This window comes from Microcaecilia unicolor, chromosome 3 (genome assembly GCF_901765095.1).
Source record: "Microcaecilia unicolor chromosome 3, aMicUni1.1, whole genome shotgun sequence".
Lineage (NCBI taxonomy): Eukaryota > Metazoa > Chordata > Amphibia > Gymnophiona > Siphonopidae > Microcaecilia > Microcaecilia unicolor.
The window spans coordinates 296,322,726-296,344,822 of record NC_044033.1 but is presented as its reverse complement, the minus strand read 5'-3'; the positions used below and the strand labels follow the sequence as shown (position 1 = coordinate 296,344,822).

The 22,097-nt window shown below is 45.2% G+C and overlaps 1 protein-coding gene across 3 annotated transcripts in view; it reads left to right on the top strand.

Moving 5' to 3' along the window:
• The window catches only part of TNS2 (tensin 2), a 336,420-nt gene that overhangs the window by 44,161 nt on the left and 270,162 nt on the right, over positions 1 to 22,097 (top strand). Inside the window, exon 1 of one of the 3 annotated variants that reach the window (XM_030198196.1) lies at positions 3,334 to 3,413. The exons of 1 other annotated variant lie outside the window; for it this stretch is intronic. In XM_030198196.1, coding sequence (XP_030054056.1) covers positions 3,405 to 3,413 — 9 coding nt within the window. In that variant the 5' untranslated portion in view covers positions 3,334 to 3,404. Of the gene's footprint in view, positions 1 to 3,333; positions 3,414 to 7,898; positions 8,022 to 22,097 lie in introns of those variants that run through there. One more of the 3 variants, XM_030198194.1, reaches the window with a different exon arrangement.

The following is a 22,097-nucleotide window of genomic DNA, read 5'->3' as shown; positions in this document are numbered from 1 at the left end:
ATGGCAGGGGGAGAGAAGAGATCACTGGAGAGGAGGGGAGGGCAGGGGAGAGAGGAGAATTGCTGGACATGGATGGATGGAGGGGAGGGCAGGGGAGAGAAGGGGAGGACAGGGGCCAGGGGGAGAGAAGAGATCACTGGACAGGAGAGGAAGGGAGGGCAGGGGAGAGAGGAGAATTGCTGGACATGCATGGAGGGGGCAGGGGAGAGAGAGGAAATTTGCTGGAGATGGATGGAGGAGAGGGTAGGGAAGAATGGAGAGTTGCTGGACATGGATGGATAGAGGGGAGAGCAGGGGAGAGAGGAGAATTGCTGAACATGGATGGATGAATGGGGGCAGGGGAGAGAGGAAATTTGCTGGATATGGGTAGATGGAGGAGAGGGCAGGGGAGAATGGAGAGTTCCTGGCCATGGATGGCGGGGAGGGCAGGGGAGAGAGAAGAATTGCTGGACATGGATGGATGGAGGGAGCAGGGGAGAGAGGAAATTTGCTGGATATGGATGGATGGAGGAGAGGGCAGGGGAGAATGGAGAATTGCTGGACATGGATGGATGAATGGGGGCAGGGAAGAGAGGAAATTTGCAGGATATGGGTGTATGGAGGAGATGGCAGGGGAGAATGGAGAGTTCCTGGACTTGGATGGAGGGAAGGGCAGGGGAGAGAGGAGAATTGCTGCACATGGATGGATGGAGGGGGCAGGGGAGAGAGGAAATTTGCTGGATATGGATGGATGGACGAGAGGGCAGGGGAGAATGGAGAGTTGTTGGACATGGATGGATGGAGGGGAGGGAAGTGAGGAAGGAGATGCACATGGATGGAGGGCAGGGAAGAGAGAAGAAATGTTGGAGGGAAGGAAAGACAAAGGAAGGAGATGCACACGGATGGAGGGGAAGGGAGAGAGGAGAAATGCTTGACATGGATGGAGGGGAGGGATGACAGGAAGTAGATGCACATGGATGGAGGGGAGGGGAGTGAGAAGTAATGCTGGATTTGGATGGAGGAAAAATTGCCGAATTTATTCATGTGGTTTTCATGTGTGATCAAGATGCAGCATTATGCTAGCGTGTAGTATTTGCAGCCCTTTTTGTTTTTTTTCACTAGGTTGTGTACTGGTGTTTTAGAGCCCGGTGTAATTACAGTGCTGCCTTTCCACGCGTAAGGTTGTAGCTCGTCCTGTCCTTGGAATTAGTGCTGTTATGGTTTGGTAAGGTTATGAGTGTGTTTTTGCACAAGTTTGTGTATAGTGTTTTGCAGTGGAGAGATTGTGTGTTGGCCTTACTGAGGTGGCACCAAAACATCAGAAAGGGTGTAGAGCCTAAATCCTGACACACTACCTCTTGAAGGATCTACATATGGTCGTTAATAAAAGAGGGTTGTGAACACTATCCACCCTAAAAGGGTGTTTTGTGGCTCTACATGAGAATTGTGATATTATGACCCTTGTTTCATATTGTTGACGGTCTGCATTTTCCGTATGGGTAGTATATTGGTGTATTAGGGTCTGCCCAGTGTAATATTTATGGTACAGTAAGGTTCTGAGTGTGTTTTTGCACAAAGTTGTGCATAGTGTTTTGCTGTTGAGCGATTGTGGTTAGTATATGCTTTGAGCAACCACTTTATTCTTTGACATATGATACATATCTAATATCTAAATTTAATAAAAGGTTTTGTGACTATTTTATTTTTACTTATTTTTTTTTTTGTGTTGTCACACAATTATGGGTGACTTTTCAGGATTAGCATAATGAATGCAGGCAGGACCAGATTTAAGATTTCAGCACCCATAGGTAAGACTGGAGGATGAGGGCAGGGATCCTCGCTTGGAGCTCTGAGGGCCCCCTGGAGACTGGAGTGGGGATGGGGTGCAGGGCCAAAGTGCCGTGGTGGTACCTCTTTGAAGTGGCAACAATGGAAGGGCTTCTTTTGGCCTGGGCTTGTGGCATTTTCAACTTTTGGTGCCCTAGGCAGGTGGCTATGTTCCTATGCCTAAATCCTGGCCTTTTTGTAGGAAAGAGATTTGCATACAATAGGTCTCCAATCACAGAGCTGCCAAGTTACCCATTCCAGGAGGGAGACGTTTTGGCCAGTCCTGGATTTCTGCCAACCTCATCCTTGTGCATTATGGGACTTGAAGCACTGATTTCAATGATAGAATCATGGACTACAAATACTACACTGCTTTGGGATGTAAGTTTAAAACCAGGACTGGCCAAAATGTCTCCCTCCTGGAATGGGTAACTTGGCAGCAGTGGCGTAGGAAGGGGGGGGGCGGGGGGCGGTCTGCCCCAGGTGCACGCCGCTGGGGGGTGTTGGCTCCGCGCTGGTGCACTGCCCTCTCTGCCCCGGAACAGGTTACTTCCTGTTCCGGGACAGAGAGAGCAGTGAATCAGCGCGGAGCCGACACACCCCAGCAACGTGCAGTCAGGGCGGATCGGCCCTCCTGCCCGTCCCTCGCCACAGGTATGCGCTCCGGGGGTGGGGGGGTGCGCTCCAGTGGGAGGAGGGTGCGCCGTGCTGCACCCGGGGGGGGGGGGCTGTGCAGCGGCGACCCGCCCCGGGTGTCAGCTCCCCTCGCTATGGCTCTGCTTGGCAGCTTTTCCAATATATGTATGCATATCTATTTCATGCAGAGCTGCCAAATTACCCACTACCAGGAGGGAGATTTTAGGCTAGGCCAGGATTTTCTGTCAATCATATCATGATACATTATAAGACCTACATCTCTGATTTCAATGGGTAGAATCGGGGAATATAAATAATGCACTGCTTTGGGATGTAAGTTTAAAACCAGGACAGTCCAAAACGTCTCCCTCCAGGAATGGGTAACTTGGCAGCTCTGTCTTATGTGTATTTATTGTGGTAATGCTGAATCCCCATCTGGCTGGATGTGCCTCCAGGAGAGGAGTGAGAAGCAATGCACTAAAGGCTTCCTGCAGAGGTTATAAGAGCAGTGGCAGAATTTAAGTACACATTGGATAGACATAAAGGGACCCTAGAGGCAAAGAGAGGAAGACCACAGATAGGATAAGGGCTGTAACAGTACAGTAAGCCTGCAGAAATGGGCAGACTGGGAGGGCTAAGTGGTTTTTGCCTCTTTTTCCTTTTCTGTATTCTCTGACTGCAGTGTCCCAGCCTCAGTCTCTCTGGAACTGATGTTTCATCTCCAGAAAGCTCTTGCATTCTGCTCCCTGAATGCTGTCCTTTTTCTTGACTGTGAGTGTGTTTGGCCTGTCCCATGGATACAGAGGGAAGGATCAATGGAGGGAGGGGTTATCCGGCTGTGGTAAAAGCGGTGACAGCAGCAGGGCTGTGTCAGTTTTACAGCTGGAGACCTCTGCAGCAGGAATGAGGGGGGTTAGGAGCCGGGCTTCTGCTCAACGTCAGCGCCTGTCCTAGCAGGAGACATGAGCAAGGTAAACACAGTGAAAGTTCAATTGCGTTTGTTTGCAGCTGCTCGGCCCCTGCCTGTTCTGAGAAAGGCATAGGCTGGTCACCCCTTCCCAGCAGAAGGAAGAGCAGGGTGTTTATCAGCAGACACAGGGTTTGCATAATCAACAGTCGGAAAGGTGGGGGGTAAGGGTAAACTAAACAATATCTATAGTCTTACCCACAATGTGCCCAATTAAGATAAGCAGCCTTTAATCTATACTTAATAAAACAAAGACTTTCATACAGTACTGGGGGAGCTAATGAGGTGCAGTCTCATCGTTTCAGAAATTCAATACTTAACAATCATTGGTCCATAAAATGTGATTTTCGGATTACAAATAAAATCTCTTAACTCAATAACTTCTATGTTTTTAAGTTGTCATGATTTACATTTTCTTGAACCACAATTTCTGGTATTTTGTGAATTGCAAATGAATGTACGTTGGAGTTGTATCCATAGCACACAGACTGCGTCAGAAAGGGGTTAGTTACTTTCACTGCATTTCTTTAGTTTATTGTAGGTTAAGGGTTGTTCATCTGAATTCATTGTATTGTGGGGTTAAGATCAAGGAGCTGTCTGATTAGAAGTTTGTACAGCAGAGATTTGGCAGCACGTCAGCAGCATGAGAGGTTAAGTGACTTTCCCAAGGTCACATGGTGATAGGTTGGTGGGGGTGAAGGGGCGCACAATGAATTGCATTGAATGGCGCCATATAAATGGAAAATGATTGTGTTGAGATCATTGTTTCAGTACTGGTAAGCTATTGCTTAAGGAACACTAAGCCAGTTTTCTTTTTATAGCCAGAATGTTTGGGATGAAGCACATAGGGTGTGTGAACTGGACTTTTTTGCTCATGAGCTGGTGCAGGCCTCTGAGCTTTCCTAGGTTCTCTTTAGTGCTGATGTTTTAAGATTGCTCTATATTTTCCTCCTGATGAAGCTGTTGGCGAAACATGATTTCATGTTGGGGAAATGAACCAAGTTATTTTTGGACTTTGCTGGAGTGCTTTGTTTATCTGGTACTGAAATACTGTCCCTGCTTTTATGGACACTGGGTAATCTTGTGAATAATTTGTGGACTTGAGTCATCAGCAGCAGATAAGTTTTATTTTCTTTTTATGAACATATGACTATATCATTTACTGCTTCTAGATTTTTTCACCTGAGTGGTACAGTGGTGCGATGATTGAATCTTGTGAACGCAAGTTCACTTGATTATTTCACACTTTATTCTGAGCACCATACAGGCTTATTAATAATGTACACTGTATGTTAGTTTTGATAGTTACATTTTTGATTTTTCAGACTTCTTTATATAATAGAAAGTTTTTTGTGTTTATCGGTCTTCAAATTTATTTTGTGTTGGATGTCATATGAAATAAATCTTGCTGGATGTTTTGCTTTCTAGAGGACACATCAGCTGTGATTTAATGTAATATAATACATTTACATCTGGCTTTTATCCAAGGCGGTTAACAGTATTCACATACATCATTTTACATAGATGTCACATACATTCAACAGTCGTCACATACGTGGTTTTAGCTGGGTGGTAGTTACAATTATATGGGGAGGACACCAGTCGCCTGTGTCATTCATATACGTAGTCATCACTTATATGGACCTGTAGTCACATTATAGTCTTCGATGGGTTGCAGTTGTAATTATGTGGCGAGGAAACATGATCAGTAGAACGGGTGTGGTGACATGATCGGTGGAATGGGTACCGGGTGTGGTTGAAAAGAAACACAAAACTAGAGGAACGGAGTTAACTAGACAGGCAGCTTCTGACAGTTACAAAGGGAAAGTCAGGTTCGGACATAATTGTTCAGTATTGAGCACTTTTGATGACCACGACAGCTCTGCCAATGCACCTCAGTGCTGATATTCCAGTACTGAAAAACCATACTGTATCATGAAACAAACACGAGCCAAACCATTTTGTTTAAGCTAATAAAAGGAGAAAGAGGCAGGGAGAGGATGGTAATGTGCAGGGGGTGTGAGTGTTTTAGCCTGTTTCACCAGTGCTGAGAGAGAACAGAATCTGGTAGGTGAGAAGTCTGTAGTGGGTTACAGGGCTCCAGCACAAATCCTGGCACTTCCTTAACTTGCCATTTATTTTGCCAGGATTCGCTGGTAAGTGCAAGGACACAGTGAGCTCTGCGATCGAGCCCTGGACAGGTTAGTGAGAAAGGCTGAGAACGCCCAATAGTAAGAATCTGCTCGCGGCTCTGCACGGCTTGGACCGGGGTCTGAACCCTTGAAGCTGCTGTGAGAGACACAGATTATTTAATCACCTCTCCAGGCTGGACCCCTGGCAAAATGCTTGCTGGTGTACACAGACTTCTTGGGGGCGATGCAATGCTCCGCGATTTTCTTTTTGACCTGGCAGTTTCTTCCTGGTCGTCTTTTGAGTTTTCAGCTCAGTCAGAATCTGGGCAGGGACCTGATAACTTCATTTGCATCTACCCAGAGATCATTTCCCCTGTTTTATATTGGCTCCCCCCCCCCTCCCTTACTTTAGTTCTGTCACAGCAGTGAAAGTCTCGGCTGGAGCCACGGGCCATGCACCAGGACTCATTCCATAATCCTGCAGTCATGGGCCCTAAATCCAGCAACTCTGCTGCTGTTATGCAATAGCTGTGACCCTGTGATTTTCCAGTACAGTATGCTGACCTCCTGCTGCTGGGGGCAGGCTCTTCCCACACTCCCTTTAATTTCTTCATTTTAATGTGTTTGTCCATTGGCATGTGCAGATTGCAGCAGGTCAGTGGGGCAGAAGGAACTGAGAGGGAGGAGATTGAGCAAGGATTAGATATCCTCTGACCCCATTCTACCAGATGCATGAGGCCAGTGAAGGAAACTCCTTTACAGAGTATGGAGGCCAGGGATATGCGCAATGATTTGCTCTCACTTGCTATTTGTCCTCTCCCCTGGCTGTTGCCTTTAATTATCTTCAGTGGCCATTCCCTACTGTTCTGTGCTTGAATTGCTCAGGGCTCCTTGGCTGCCTCTCTCTTTGGATGTCTGTCCAGTGAATAAGTGGGGCTGAGTTCCATTCCAGGCAATTGCCTCATTAAAGGAAAGTTAGGTGGTTGCAGCTCGTCTCATCTGGAAAGGTAGAACCCAGCCCTGCAGAATCCAAGGGCTCAGAGCCAGTTCTCTCATTTCTGAGTGGCAAGTTCTTTTTCTAGGCCGATGCATAGGAAATGCCTATCTCACCCCATGGTGTCATATAGTCCTAGCACACAGCTGGAGTACAGGCATTGATTGGCCAGAGATAGATGTAGTCCTGGAGTTTAGGGATCCTTATAGTGAGCTTTATCCTAAACCTTTAGCCCTCTTTGAATAGTTTGGCTGACATCTGACTCCGGGTCATGAGGAACAAGTCAGTTCTGGTGTTGCACACCCTACTTCAAAAGTTTTCATGTCCAGGAACTTCTAGAGTGCTTTCAAATGGGAGGTGAGGAAGACCATGGCAAGTTCACTTGTCTCTGAAGACCCGGCGCTGGAACTGAAGAGGGTTGTAGAGCTGGAGGGGTGTTTTGGATTTGATTTTAGATTTAATGTTCCAAGTGTGTGTTAAATTGTACCTGAGTGTAACTCACCTTTATTTCTCTGGCCAAGTGGACTCACAATTTAATTCACACCCAAGGCAATGGAAAGTGAAGTAACTTGTTCAAGGGTTTGTTTGTTTTTTTGGGGGGGGGGGGGGGGGGGGGGTTGGTTCTCAGCCTGCTGCTCTTCCCTCTTGTATACTCCTAGTCTGAAGAGTTTTGGCTTTTATGGTTCTGGTACTAACAGTACTTTGGCCCTGAACCACAGCTGCAGTGTCAATAGACCCCTGGGCCCTGGCTTGTACAGCACTGGGACAGGCAATCCCCACAGCCCTGAGGCCTGAACTGTGCTGGGGCTGGGGCCCCGAGCATGTGTCTGTGCAGTCCTGGGCTAGGCACAGGCTGTGGCCATTGCCTGGTCTGTGTAGTGCAGGGGCTGTTGTCTCCTGAGACCTAGTCGGTAGCGCTGTAATGGGCAAGGGCTGTGACGCGTAGAAGGGAAGCAAGATTTGTATTACAGGAAGCACAAGCCTTTGTCTCCTTATTCCAAATTCGGGATTTTGTTCTGAGTTGCTCATTGTTTCCAGACTCACATCCTATCTCAGACCACCCTGTTCTCAAGCTGTGGACTCACTTGGCTCACACGGATGGGTGGTGATCTGATGCTGAAGGCTGCTTCTTGGAAGGCACACTTCTGCACCCCAGTGTAGCCGGACACAGGCACCAGTTCTGGGACCATAAGGCTACTCTAGAGTACAACTGCTGGTGCTGGAAACGGCAGAATATTGTTTCTCTCTCTTTCTCTCTGGATATGGGGATTTGCACGTAGCCTTTCCGTTGCTGTGAGGGACAGATGAGTGGAGCTTGCTACTGGTCTGTGACTCTGGAGACCAGTGAAGCTTATGCCTGGGCTGTGCACGTCCTCAGGGTCATTCTCACATTTATAAAGACGCCATGAAACCCAAGAAACAAATCGAGGAACTGCTGAAGGCTTTGAGGAGGAAGAGCAGCCTGAGGGCCTCCAACTGTGTCAGGGTATGTACAAATGCCAGCAGCCCAGTAAAACTAACCCTGGAGGTCAGGGGAGAGTGGGGAGAGATGGAGATGGGAGGAGCACAAGAGGAATATGGTTAAAGCAGAGAGAAGGGAAGGGGAGAGGTAAAGAATACTGAGATGATCTGGTGTGCCAGGTTTCAGAGCCTGCTGCCTTCTCCTCATCTTGAGGCCTCACAGATTGCTGTCAGCCAATGCTCTGACCAAGGTGAGACTTGCATGTCCTGGTCTCTGTGGTGGCTTTAACTTTAGTACCGCTGTCTCGCCTTCTGTATCCAGAGCCATTTGCTCTTCTGGGGCTCATCTGCATACACAAGGTATGGATAATTTCCCAGGAGCTGGTATCAGAGTAATACGCAAACCATAGGGCTTAAACCAGCTCATTCACACATGGTCCTTGGGAACAGAGCATCACTCCTTTAATATCGCAGGGAGAGGCAGCAGTGAGCTTGTGATGTGACACCCGAGAGAGGGAAAGCGGCTGTATAAACAGTGCTTCTGAGCAGACTGTAGTGATTTCACATAACTGTTCCAGTCACAACAGCAGCCAGGCGGCACAGAACACTTTGACCCCCATGGAAGCATAAATATGCTTTTCTGAAACATACAAGTGTCTGTGTATAAGTGTGTGTGTTTTGCCACTAATGGACTGGAGTTTGATTGTAATATTCAGGAAATGAGAGGTGTCTCTTGGGGTGAGATTTCTCCTGAACCTGCAGCCAGCGGTGGTGGCAGCTTCCAGTGGTTGCAGTTGTGTCCCCAGCTGAGTGTTAGCGGGGAGTGTGTGTATGGCTGACAGTCTAGTGTGGTTGTATGTTTGTGTGGTCATGCCAGAGTCTATGTGACTGTGTGTGCATATGTGTCTGTAACTTCCTGCTCATATAGCAGTGCTGCCTGAGGATCCAGCATCAAAGGGACACTTGTTTTCCAAACCCTTAAACAAAGAATTTGATTCAGGTCTATTTTTAGTGAGAATCTGAATCCAGGAGCTGGCTTGAAAGGGCATTTGAGAAGTTTGCTGAATGTTTTGATCTTTACTTCAATCCAGGCCTGTCTCAGGACTCCACACTGGGAAGTAATATGCCCAAAGAACACAAGAAAATAAGATTTGGAATTACACCTCACTTTTGATTTGCAGCCCCTTCTGCTGTTCCAGTACTATAGCATTAGATTTTCTCAGCTGCTGGCCCGGGGCTCCACTGCCACCAGCCAGGCCATCGCTGCTTGTTGTGTAGAGTAGCAACTCTTAAGAAAATTCATTGTGATGCCTGCGAGCTGCTGCACAGATACAGGTCCTGAAACAGGCCTGCCCTTTCTTCCCTCACGGACTTTGTCACCATGGAAATCTGTTTGATGGTTTGGGACACCACTAGGCCTGTGGGCACACGATGGATTGCAGAGCCTACACTGAATTTTCTTACCAACTTTGTTTCTGCTGCAGGGCTAGGAGATCCCCCCCCCCCTGATCTAACAGTGCCCCTCAGGCCTGCCCTTTGGTACCCCCTACAATTTTGGTACTAATCCAGCCACATTCCCCGTGGCTTTGCCAATGCACCTTATTCCTGTTCTGCACATGGAGTCTGTGGAAATGATGTTACCTGCATTATTCTTCTAAGGGCCTTTGGATAGCTCCTAATGAATCCAGGTTCTCAATTAGAGATGGGATTCAGATATCTTCACAAATGTCTGTATTAGGGGTTGCTTTTGGTAGGATGGATGGGGTGGGGGGAGGAGCAGTGGCTCTAGGGTTAAGCATAAAGTATTTAAGCTTAGCCGGTGGCCTCTTCTATGAAATGTTCTAGGGATGTAACATTTGAAAAATGCGGAAGAATGTTGCCTGAATATGCCATAGAAAAAGTGGTATAAGTATGCTAACCTCCCTAGTTTTCTATGCTGCTCTATACATCCTTTTTAACCTAAATCAATGCTTTAGTTTTAGGCTGTGTCAGTGGCAATGTATTTATCACTCATGGTGACAAGGTTACTGTGCTCTTATCCCAATGCTGTTGGTAGTTAATTCTGCTTTAGAAGTTATTTATACTCCTTGAGTGCTGTTAGCTTGCCTTGTGAACAGGTTAAGGATAAGCACCTGTGTGGGCGAGAACCACAGGATAGTAGACACAGGGTTATGTGGCCATGGCCCCTCCTGTCAGGGGCGTAGCTATGGGGGGCCTGGGCCCCCCGCAAATTTCATCTGTGCCCCTTCAGCACGGTCTCCTGCGCAGCTGTGTTCACTGACTGCCCCCTGCTGACGCACAGGAGGAGCAAGAAGAAAGAAGAGCAGGGAGCAGGCAGCGAACACGGCTGCGCCGGAGACCTTGCTAAAGAAGGCTTTGGCTGGCGGGGGTTGGGCACCCCTGCCAGCAAAGGTATTTGTTTATGTATATATATGGCCGCCCTTGCTCTCAGTAAAATACAGGTCAATGGCTCAGGCTAAAGAGCTAGGCCTCTGCAAGCAAATGGCTCATAATAAGAGCTAGGCTTCTTAAAATCAGAATCATCTCTGATACAAAAGAGAGCTAGCTTGTAAAAATCAGAGGTCACCTTTGACACAGTTACATTTCACTGTGGCAAGTGCTGAACTGGCAAGGGTGGGGGAATCTACTCTATAAACAATCCTGAGATTGGCACCTGCAAGACGTCATAAGCAAGAGTTGCTATGGTTACATAGAGATAGTGCTGGGTCAGCTGCACCCCGGGTGAGAACATCCAAAGGGGGGGCTACAGGAAGGTTTGGGAATATGTGAAGTCATTCTGATCAACTGATAAGGACTAGGAGCCCTGTTGAGACAGCTGGGGTCCATTGAACTGAATAGGGCCAAAATTGTATATAAGCAGCAGTTTGAGGAGTATTAGTTCAGACGAGATGAGACGAGAAGAAGGAGATGAGAGGAGAAGACGAACAGAGAAGGGAGACTCCAGAAGGCTAGAGAGAGAGGACGTGCCATGATATGCAGTTCCATTATGTGAATGCTTAACCTACCTGTATTACCATTGGTAAGATTGTAATAAACTATCTTATCTACTACATACTGGGTTCCTTTCTAATTACAAGAGTCCATACTGCCTGACGGTGTAAGCCTGTCATGAGCAGATTCAAGGTTGGGAAAGCTAGATATTTGGAGGGCATATGTAACTTTGCCCAGAGAGAGATGAGACGGGCCACTGCTTCCGCTGCTTGATTAGCAAAGGCAGATTCGGAGAAAATAAACATTTATGAGGGGGCGAGGTGGTGGTGGGGGGGGCGAGGAGGCGAGGAGTGACGGTGGGGGGGGGGGGGGCGGCACTCAAAATGTGCTCCCAACCTCGGGCTCTGGCCCCCACCCACCGTGAGGTCTGGCTATGCCCCTGCCTCCTGTGTCCAGTCTTTGGCAAATCCTGGTGGGTGGATGAAGTGATATCAGTCTCCATCTGGGAACTGTATAAGCTCATCTTTAGAAAGTCACTTTTTTTAAAGACATCACTTTGCCTCAGTGACCTCCACAGAGACCTTCACAGGCTGGGAATCTACAGGATCTCATTATCTGTGCAGGACTTCAGCGGCCGATAGTACTAGACAGACACAGGTGTGGATACAGAAAGCTACTGTGATCCTAACTGTGCGATTACCACGAGGGGAAGAGGCATGTTACTGGTTGCACAGTGCAGAAAGTGGTTGAGCATGTTAACTCATGCTCTGTTAACAGACATTCTTCTTTCATTCTGCACCTACATTCTGTGATTTTCATCACAAGTGTATGACCCCTGAAGCAGACGGTAGATCCGTCGAAACACGGCCCCGTGTCAGGTCTTGTACACACTTGGTACTGAATAAAGTTACTCCAACAAACCGTCGGCTGGAGAGATTTCTTGGTCCACCTCTACTCTTTTGCACCTCATACCATAGCTATTTTTTCTATTAATGGCCATGTGCTAATGTTGCCATTTAGCATGTGGCCATTAAAAAGAATTACCGCACTTATCTCCAAGAGTTTGGTTGGGGATGACGGGGGGGGGGGGGGGGGGGGGGGAACAGGAGCGGGGTATGGGTTAATATGTATTGTATTTGAGGTGCTGCTCTTTGGATGTTTATACATTTGCTGTTCAATAAAAATGATTTGAAACATAAAAAGAATTACCACAGGATCATTTGTAGGCAGTAAGAACTTATGTGGTAATCCCACACTAACCAGTTAGCACGTGATAATGTGGATGCGCTGACTGAACAGCACAGGAATGCCTACTCTCCATCCCCAGACACACCCGTTCCAACAAAAAAATTGTAAAATATTTTTTAGCACGCAGGTAGCTCAAGCCAGGGGCGTAGCTAGGTGGGGCCGCGGGAGCATGGGTCCCCACAGATTTAATCCTGGCCCTCTCCACTTTTGACCCCTCCCCATGCCGACGACAACCCCCGCACTGCAAGGTACCTTTGCTGGCAGGGGTCCCCAAGCCCAGCCAGCCTTAGTCTTCTTCAGTGCCGGTCTCCGGCATGTTCACTGATCTGTGCTTGAGTCTTGATGTGGAATGTGCAGGATGTCAGGACTCAAGCACAGATCAGCGAACGTGCCGGAGACCGGCGCTGAAGAAGACTAAGGTTGGCGGGCGTTGGGGACCTGCCAGCAAAGGTACCTTGCGGTGGGGGGGGGGGGGGTCTGCGGCTGGGGGAGGCAGGCTAAAATGTGCCCCCCCCACCTTGGACTCTGGGCCCCCTTCCCGCCAAGGTCTGGCTACTCCCTGGCTCAAGCAGATCTGGAATTTACCACTGGATACCTGAGCACATCCTGCTGTAAACCCCTAAGTGTTTCGCTGTAATGCATAGTAGGACACTGTGGCTTTTTACATGCACTCAATGCGAGAAATTTTTCACTAGGTCTGGACAGCATGGCAGGGTTGGTTGAGAGGATTTCATAACCCTTTTTGTGATTTAAATGCTTTGTTTATATTTTTTCTGCAGCTAGAGCAAGTATGTGCAACTTTAAAAGACAGGAAGTAACAGTGTGAGTGTCCAAACAAAAATTAAAGTGCCAACACACATCTATTCTGTGCATGAATATGAGTTTCATATTCATGCACAGAACAGATGATGAGCGCTGGCGCTTTCGTTTTCTTCGGACATGCACACAGGAAGCCGCGCTTACCGCTGAACATATGTATGCATGTGTCCAGCAGGCTGCTCCCTGATTAGCCCCCAAATTCTGTTTAGCTTGCCACATGGCACGGTTTTAAGTTGACAGTAGAAGCCACACGTTCAGCCTTCTGCATGTGGCTTTACGGCGTGGCTTTTTGCATTGACCATTCAGGGCCTGAGCAAGAGCACTGGGCTGGTAACGGCCTTAGGTTTCTTTCCCTTTCTAGAGATTTTGGACCAGTTCTAATGAATAAGCTGGGTATGATGGTTGCAGGTTTCTCCTTTCATTATGTGCACTTTGCAAATGATGTAAATACTTTGCATATATCCATACCCTAGAGATCCCCTGCTCTTCCAGTGTTAAGATGGAGGATAGATAGGCAGGCGTTCAGGCCAACTTGCGGATTAGTTTCTTATGGACACAAGTGTTTGGTTGTAATGGTCAGAATTCTTTTCTCTAGTTGTCACTACAACTAGATTTATTTTATTTATTTATTTAAAAATGTGTAATCCGCCCTGCTGAGAAGTGACTGGTTCTGAAATAGTACTCTTTAAAGCAGGATCCTGTAATTACTGAGTTTAAGGTAACATTACACTTCTTGCTTCTATACCGCAATATCCCCACCAAGTTCTCTGCGGGTTACAGCCTAAAGATGCAGGGCATATCCTTGGAAGTACATTGATCAAGATACTAGATAAGTCCTTTCTAGTAAGAAAATAGCCAGTGGCAATACATTTATTGTCCAGTTGGTTGTCTTTATGATTTCATATATTTGCTTGTATCAATCAGATCCAGTGCTGGTCATTTCAACTGTGTTGCTTGCAGGGCCAGCTCAAGGAATTAAGGCACCCTAAGCCAACTTGCTTCAGCATTTCCACCCCCTGTGCCTGCCATGGGTCTGGCATAACTCCCTCCACTCGATCCAGTGTTTCTCCCCCACCCCTCTGATCATCTCTCTCTCTCTCTCTACTACTACAAATCATTTCTATAGCGCTACCAGTCACAACTGCTCAAGAGAGTTTACACTCTAATCTCTCTCTCCCTCCCTCTCCCTCTCTCTCCCTCCACAGTCCTGTACACTTTACCATGGTTGCTGGCAGCTTTCGTCCTACCCTTGCATCTTTCCTCTGCTGCATCCCGCCTAGAGGAAATTACATCAGAGCAGGTGGGATGCAGCAGAGGAAAGATGCAGGAGTGGGCTGAAAGCTGCCTGTTGTTCATGCTGCTTCTGCTGAGGCTGCTGGCAACCAAAATAAAATATATGGAACTGTGAAGGAAAGGGAGGAGAGATTCTGAACTCAAAGGGAGGGGGCAAGAGAAGTCATAACCTTTAGACCAGGTGAAGCACTGGAAATGACATTTTCAGAGTTGGTACAAGAGAAAAGAAGAATATTTTGTGAATAAGGATGTTGGCTTTTAAATGTCATTTTTACTTCATTGTTTTGGCTTTTTAAAAATGTTTTCTATTGTTCTTGGTGCAGTTGTGAAACTTTTTGGAGCCATCCTGTGCCATACCACAGGAGCTGATATTTATCTATTTTGGGGCTCAGCAGAATATGCAAATATATGAAGATTGAAGTAAAAGGATTGGTCCATCCTGTTGAGATGGTTCCTGATTTGGAACAGGCAGAGTTAATTTGCTTCAATATACATTTCTCTGCTGCTGGACTGTGGTTGCAAACAAATATCATCCATTCTCTTTACACTGGCAGTGATGGAGCCCCTTAAAGCAATTTTATATCCAGTCATTACAGGGTTCATATTTATTGGGATATATTAACCACCTTTATGAAGAGATTCACCCAAGGTAGTGACTTTGTACCTAGAGTTATTAATTCTGTACAGCTTTTTTTTTTTAAATAAGGACAATAATGCAATCCCAAATTTACCTTCTAAGGATTTATAGTCCTGATGAGGGTTAAACCAGGGCTGGATTATATTGATGTGATCTGCTATCACAGGTAAAGCCAGTGGTCTTCTACTTGTTTTCAAAAGGCTGCACAGCATATTATGGGGCTCAAACAGCAGATGAACTTTTTCTTTTGCTAAAACATCCAAATCGCTATTTTCAAAACCCATTTTAAGACATTTTTATATGCTGTTCATATTCAGTGCATCCAAATCACAAAAATGGACATGCGGCAAAATAAAAATCAGCGCACATCCATTTTGGGCCTGAGACCGTACTGCCACCCATTGACTTTAGAAATTATTTTCTGCCACACGTTTTGGACACGTGTCAAAATTAGAATTGCCACCTGGGGCATGTGGTAGCCGGTTGGTAGTTCTAATTTGACATGAATTGTATGCACGTAGGCGCCTATGCGCCTTAGTAAAAGGGCCCCTAAGGTAATTAAAAATCTCACGTGTCCAGGTAAAGCTCAGAGTCCCTGAAATAGATTGCAGGGCTGTGGCCGACTTTTTCACAGATAAGGTTGACTCCGTCTGGAATGTGTTTAAGGATGCCAGTAGGGCTCCTCAGATTTCCATTACTCTTTTGTGGGTCTTTTTAAATTTTTGTATTCATTTTAAACAATTGACAATATAGACAACGTAAACACAAGATCTTTGTGAAACATCAAACACAAAGAAGAAAATCATGGGTTTATTCTTGGAGTAGAAGCGTCTTGGGTATGCTCTTACCAATTAGACTGACACGCTATGCATTGAATCTCTGCCCAAGTTGGGTAATTAAAGCAGTAAGGTCTCTGTGATCAGCCTTTTGATCCTTATTATCAGCTCCTCTTTAATGGCTGTTTCCCAGGCCCTCTGAAGAGGACAATTGTCTATCTGATTTCAAAAAGGCCATCTTTAGATGCAGCTCTGCCAGAACACCACAGGCTTATTTCCCACTTCCCTTTTTGGGTGAAGTGGATCATGCAAGCTGTGATCTATGTGTCAGGCATTCTTAGATGATGCTAATGTCTTAGATTCCTTCCAGCCTACCTATTGAAGGGGTCCCAGCACAAAGATTGTGTTTGTCTTGCTGGAGAGGTACATATTGGATGGAGGAGGTGCTGTGCTCTTGGTTTTATTACAAATTTCTGTCGCTTTTGATGTTGTAGACTATCCAACTCTGTTAACCCATCTTAAAGTACTAAGGTTAGGACCTAATATAATACTGGCTAGAGTAGAGCAAGTTCAGTTTAGGAGAGAGAATTCTAGTTGGAGAAGTCTCAGTTTTAGTCCCACAAATTTCTCCCATTCTGTTTGTTTTATCTATACCCTAGTAGACAAGTGATAAAGAGGTTTGATGTCTTTGTCAAGGACTGTAGAGAGCTGGACTTGCACCTTTATGCAATGTGCCCCCTTGCACCCCCAGTCTGCCATGAAAGGGGAGTGATTTTGGCACCCCCTCCTCCCTTGTGCCCTTTGCAGCCTCACCAGGGCCATAACGCTGGGCAAGTGGTCTTCAATAAAATATATGCTGATGACCTCTAGCTTTTTTCCCAGTTGCAGTCCAGTCCAATTGATCCCATGAATACTAAGTTTAATTAGCCATTCACTAAAAGCTGATGATTTGATATAGGTGGCATCATTATCCTCTTGTCCCTTCTGGGTGAAAGAATTTTTCAGCCAACAAAATCCAGACATCTATGAAATCTCAAGTGAGAGCATTGGCTAGGGTGTCTTAAGGCTAATTTGGAGATTCAAGCCTCTTTTAAAGTGCCAAACCTTAAATTTATCAGATTGATTATTGCACTTTTGTTTATTTGGACCACACTAACTCTCTCTGCTACTGGTAACTGCTGATTGTTTAAAATATCACATTGTAGTTATTAGCCGGGCTGGCTTAACCATTAAGCAAGAGTAGGCGGTCACCTATGGCAGCAGCTTCTAGGGAGGGCAGCAAAGAGCAGCTGCAGTCCAAGTAAAACAATAAATCCTAACAGCATCACACACACTCAAGAACCCATCAGCCTCCTGGCGGAGAGGGGAAAAACGTTAAATAGCTCATTTACCCAGGGTAATGAATTTTGGACATTGCCTTTTGTTATATACACGTTATCCCCCGGATTCTGAACATTGCGTGCAGAAATCTGCGCATATTGTCAGTTACACTCTTCAAATTAGTTAATGAGTCAATCAACGGCAATTATTGAATGCTAACAATCAGTAATTTATATTAATTGGCATCAGTTGGGACTTACATGCAGATATAAGAAAATGAGGAAAACAAGGACAACAACAAACTCAACCACCGAAGAAACAGACAACTAATAAAAATAAACACGTCAAACCCTCCCTTGGAACCATATCGCTCAATCCATCTAGGATACATCAATGCAAGATCAGCAGTAAGGAACTCAGTAGACATACTAGACTGGATCATCGCAGACAAACTAGACCTCCTATTTATCACAGAAAACTGGCTCCATAGTCCTACAGATCCAGCCATCTTAGAAATATGCCCACCAGAATACAAAATCACCCACTGGACAAGAAATGGAATAAAAAGAGGAGGCGGAATAGCTATAATTTATAAACCCGAATTCACTATCACAATCACGGGCGAATCTACCTCCCCACAACTCGAAATTGCATCAACAAGAATCAACCATCCAAATCTAACAGACCACCTCAACACAATCCTATTCTACAGACCTCCAGGGAAATGGCAAGACTCCCAAACACAACTCATGGATTTCATCTCGAACTCCTGCGTATCTTCCTCAAACATCCTCATACTAGGAGACATCAACTTACACCTAGAAGATGACACCTCACCAAGCACACGAGAGTTCAAAGAATTCCTAAAACTTTGGGATCTGCAAGCACCCTACATGCAACCAACTCACGAAAAAGGACACACACTAGATATCATAACGAACAAATTCGAACCGGACTCAACTATCATACTCACTGACACAAGTTGGATACCTACATTATGGTCAGACCACCACAAAGCAAATGTCACTCTCTGCTGGCGAAAAACACACTTAATGACGACCAATAAATCCGAGTGAACAACATACACAATGAGAGGAAAAATAGACTCCACAACATTCTGGCAACAGATCTACCAGTACGAATGGACAACAAACGCTGACACCATCCAATTCCTCCAAGAATGGGATGAGCTATGTACAACAACACTAGACAAAATCGCCCCAATCCAAACCAGAACATCACACAGGAAAAAAGCAAACCCATGGTTCACCGAATAGCTGAAAAATCTTAAAACACAAGTCAGGAAACTAGAACGAGCTTGGAACAAAAAGAAAGACGAACAAACACTAAACGACTGGAAATTACTTCGGAGAAAATACAAATACACCATAAAACAGACAAAAGACAACATTACAAAACAATAATAGGACCAAATTACAAAGACACACATAAACTCTTCAACCTCGTGAACAAATTGCTAGATACCACACCTGTTACAAACAACGGTAAAAACATACCAGACGTCGACAGCCTGGCGAAGTACTTCAAGGAGAAAATTATACTATTACGACACAAAATACCCGCCAGTCCCATAGAATACGCCACTCTTCTAGACTGTCTAGACCCAGAAGAAGGAACACACCCAGCAGACAGAACCTGGACCGAGTTCGAACCACTATCAGAAGACCTCATCTCTAAAACTCTCAAAAGATATGCCAAATCCAACTGCAAACTAGACGCATGCCCAAACAGCCTCATAAAATCAGCCCCTCAACAATTCATAATTGACTTAACGAACCATGTAAATTACATGCTACAAAATGGACTCTTCCCAAAAGAAAAAGGAAAAATCTTACTCACCCCAATTCCTAAAGATACAAAGAAAAACTTGAGCGAAATTACCAACTACAGGCCAGTAGCATCCATACCACTAATAACCAAGATAACCGAAGGAATGGTAACCAAACAACTCACAAACTATCTAAACAAACACTCAATACTGCATGATGCCCAATCCGGATTCCGGTCGAACCATAGCACAGAAACAGTACTAGTCACCCTTATGACCAAATTTAAACAAATAATAGGAACCGGGAACAATATACTCCTCCTACAATTTGACATGTCAAGCGCCTTCGACATGGTCGACCACGAAATCCTACTACACATACTTGAATACTTCGGCATTGGAGGAAATGTCCTGAACTGGTTCAAGGGGTTCCTAACCTTGCGCTCATATCAAGTCACATCACACTCAACCACGTCCAAGGCATGGACACCTGAATGTGGAGTTCCACAAGGATCAACTTACACCACACTGAGCCCGCAAATAGGTGGGAAAATGTGGGATACAAATGCAACAAATAAATAAATAAATAAATAAATAAATAAATCACCTCTCTCACCAACTATTTTCAACCTAATGATGATCCCTTTAGCAAAACTCCTATCAAACCATAACCTCAATCCATATATATATGCCGATGATGTGACAATATACATCCCTTTCAAACAAGACATCAAAGAAATCTACAAAGAAATCAATCAAAGTCTACATATCATGAACACATGGGCAGACACATTCCGTCTGAAATTAAATGCAGAAAAAACTCAATGCCTGGTACTCACCTCCCAATACAACACTAACGAATTCAACGTGATAAATACACCAATCCTAAACCTTCCAATCTCAAAAACGCTAAAAATCCTTGGAGTCACTATCGACCGCCACATAACACTTGAAACCCACGCAAACAACACAACCAAGAAGATGTTCTACTGCATGTGGAAACTGAAAAGGATAAGACCATTCTTCCCAAGATTCGTCTTTCGTAACCTAGTGCAATCCCTCGTCCTCAGCCATCTGGATTACTGCAACTCATTATACGCAGGCTGCAAAGAGCAAACACTGAGGAAACTTCAAACAGCCCAGAACACAGCAGCCAGACTCATCTTCGGAAAACCAAAGTATGAAAGGGCAACACCACTACGAGAAAAACTACACTGGCTTCCACTTAAGGAACGCATCACTTTTAAGGTATGCACACTAGTCCACAAGATCATTCACAGCGAAGCCCCAGCCTACATGTCCGAGTTGATTGACCTGCCACCCAGAAATGCTAGGAGATCTTCCCGAACATACCTCAACCTCCATTTCCCTACTTGCAAGGGCGTGAAATACAAGACGCTACATGCGTCAACCTTTTCTCACATGAGCACGCAGCTTTGGAACACACTGCCGCGCAACTTAAGAGCGATCCACGAACAAGCATCCTTCCGCAGATTACTGAAGACCCATCTATTTGAAACAATTTACGGAAAGAACCAAAACACATAGAGTCCACACTCACTGTTCATCAAAGCATCATACATCCAATTATGATCCCCCATCCCCCATAATTCCACATTACTCATACATTCACTCATAGAAATATGTACACCATGTGCCTTTGTGTCTTAACACTGCCCTTAAGCTTCCCTTTGTCTCCTCCCAATGTCTCAATGTTGATGTCCCATTGTAATATTCCTAATGATAATTTGATTATCTCACATACCTTGTACAATATAACCCATAACCAAGTTGTAACAAATGTATTTTCATTATTCTTATCTTATTGTAAGCCACACTGAGCCCGCAAAGAGGTGGGAAAATGTGGGATACAAATGCAAACAATAAATAAATAAATAAAATTGCATTCTATAATGATCTGCTTGTAAATTCCAAGTCGCATAATTCTTTGGTGTGTTTTAGGGGCATGTTGGAGGGAGTGGGGGGTCCCTATGATTTACTTGCATTGCCCGATCCATGCCAAATTAATGTGCAGGGATTTACGCCTACTTTTAGCAGGCATAAATACTAGTAACTAAGTTTAAGTGTGGATTAGTCAAATTCTATAATAACGTGCATTTCTGGATGATGTCACATTTCAGTGCCGAGTTTTGACTGTGATAATGTCAAATATCGGCACTGATGTTTGCACCTTTCCCCAGAAATTAGGTGTTTATATTCATGCAGAGCAAACAGTAGTTGGTTGGGGTAACCAGGATTTATTTGCAGCCAATACCATGTGGCCTAGTATAGCTCTACTAGAGAAGGTGTTTTAGGTTCATGACATATTTCCTCTTTCACAAGTCTGGATTGATCTTTATTCCAGCATCAAGTTTCTAGAGTTGGGGGAATCTCCTTTTCACAGCTCTATGTTGATAAGCAGAGGAACCACTCCTAGAGATAGCATACCTGACTATGCAGTTCTCTTGTTTTCCCTCAATGAACAGCTTGGAGGTTAGCCTGCCACTGTAGCCTAATGGTTAGCACAGCAGCCTAGGAAACCATAGTCCTGGGTTCAAGGCCCATTGCAGCATCTGTATCAAGCCATATCAGTTGATGTTTTACTTTGAACCACAGATCAGGCACAACGAACAGGGAAAACCTGTACGTGGACAGTACAAACACAGAGAAGTAGAGGCTGGCCAAAGGATGATCCAACACAGGAGGTAATGCTTGAAAGGCTCTTTATTTGCTGCTTGGACAAAGGGACCCGACACAGTCTGTGTTTCAGCTTACTAAAAACGCCTACCTCAGGTGTCACATTGGTTCAACAAAGAGTGCTGAACAAACAAAGCAGCCCATAGGTATCTGCAGAAAAAATACTGAACATATAGCATAACCCGAAGGAATCTGTTCAATATATTGAACCATAGCCACAGACCAGTCCCATAGAGAAATGTGTGTTTGAGGAAACCAAGCCTGGGTAATATCTACTAGGTGTGGCAGGTGGGGGACAAGTGTATACTGATGATATGTTGAAACCTTCTGCTCAGTGTGCTGCTGTGGTTAAGAAAGCAAATAGAATGTTAGGTATTATTAGGAAAGGAATAGAAAACAAAAATGAGGATGTTATAATGCCTTTGTATCGCTCCATGGTGCGACCGCACCTCGAACGTTGTGTTCAATTCTTGTCGCCACATCTCAGAAAAGATATAGTAGAATTGGAAAAGGTATAGAGAAGGGTGACGAAAATGATAAAGGGGATGGGATGACTTCCCTATGAGGAAA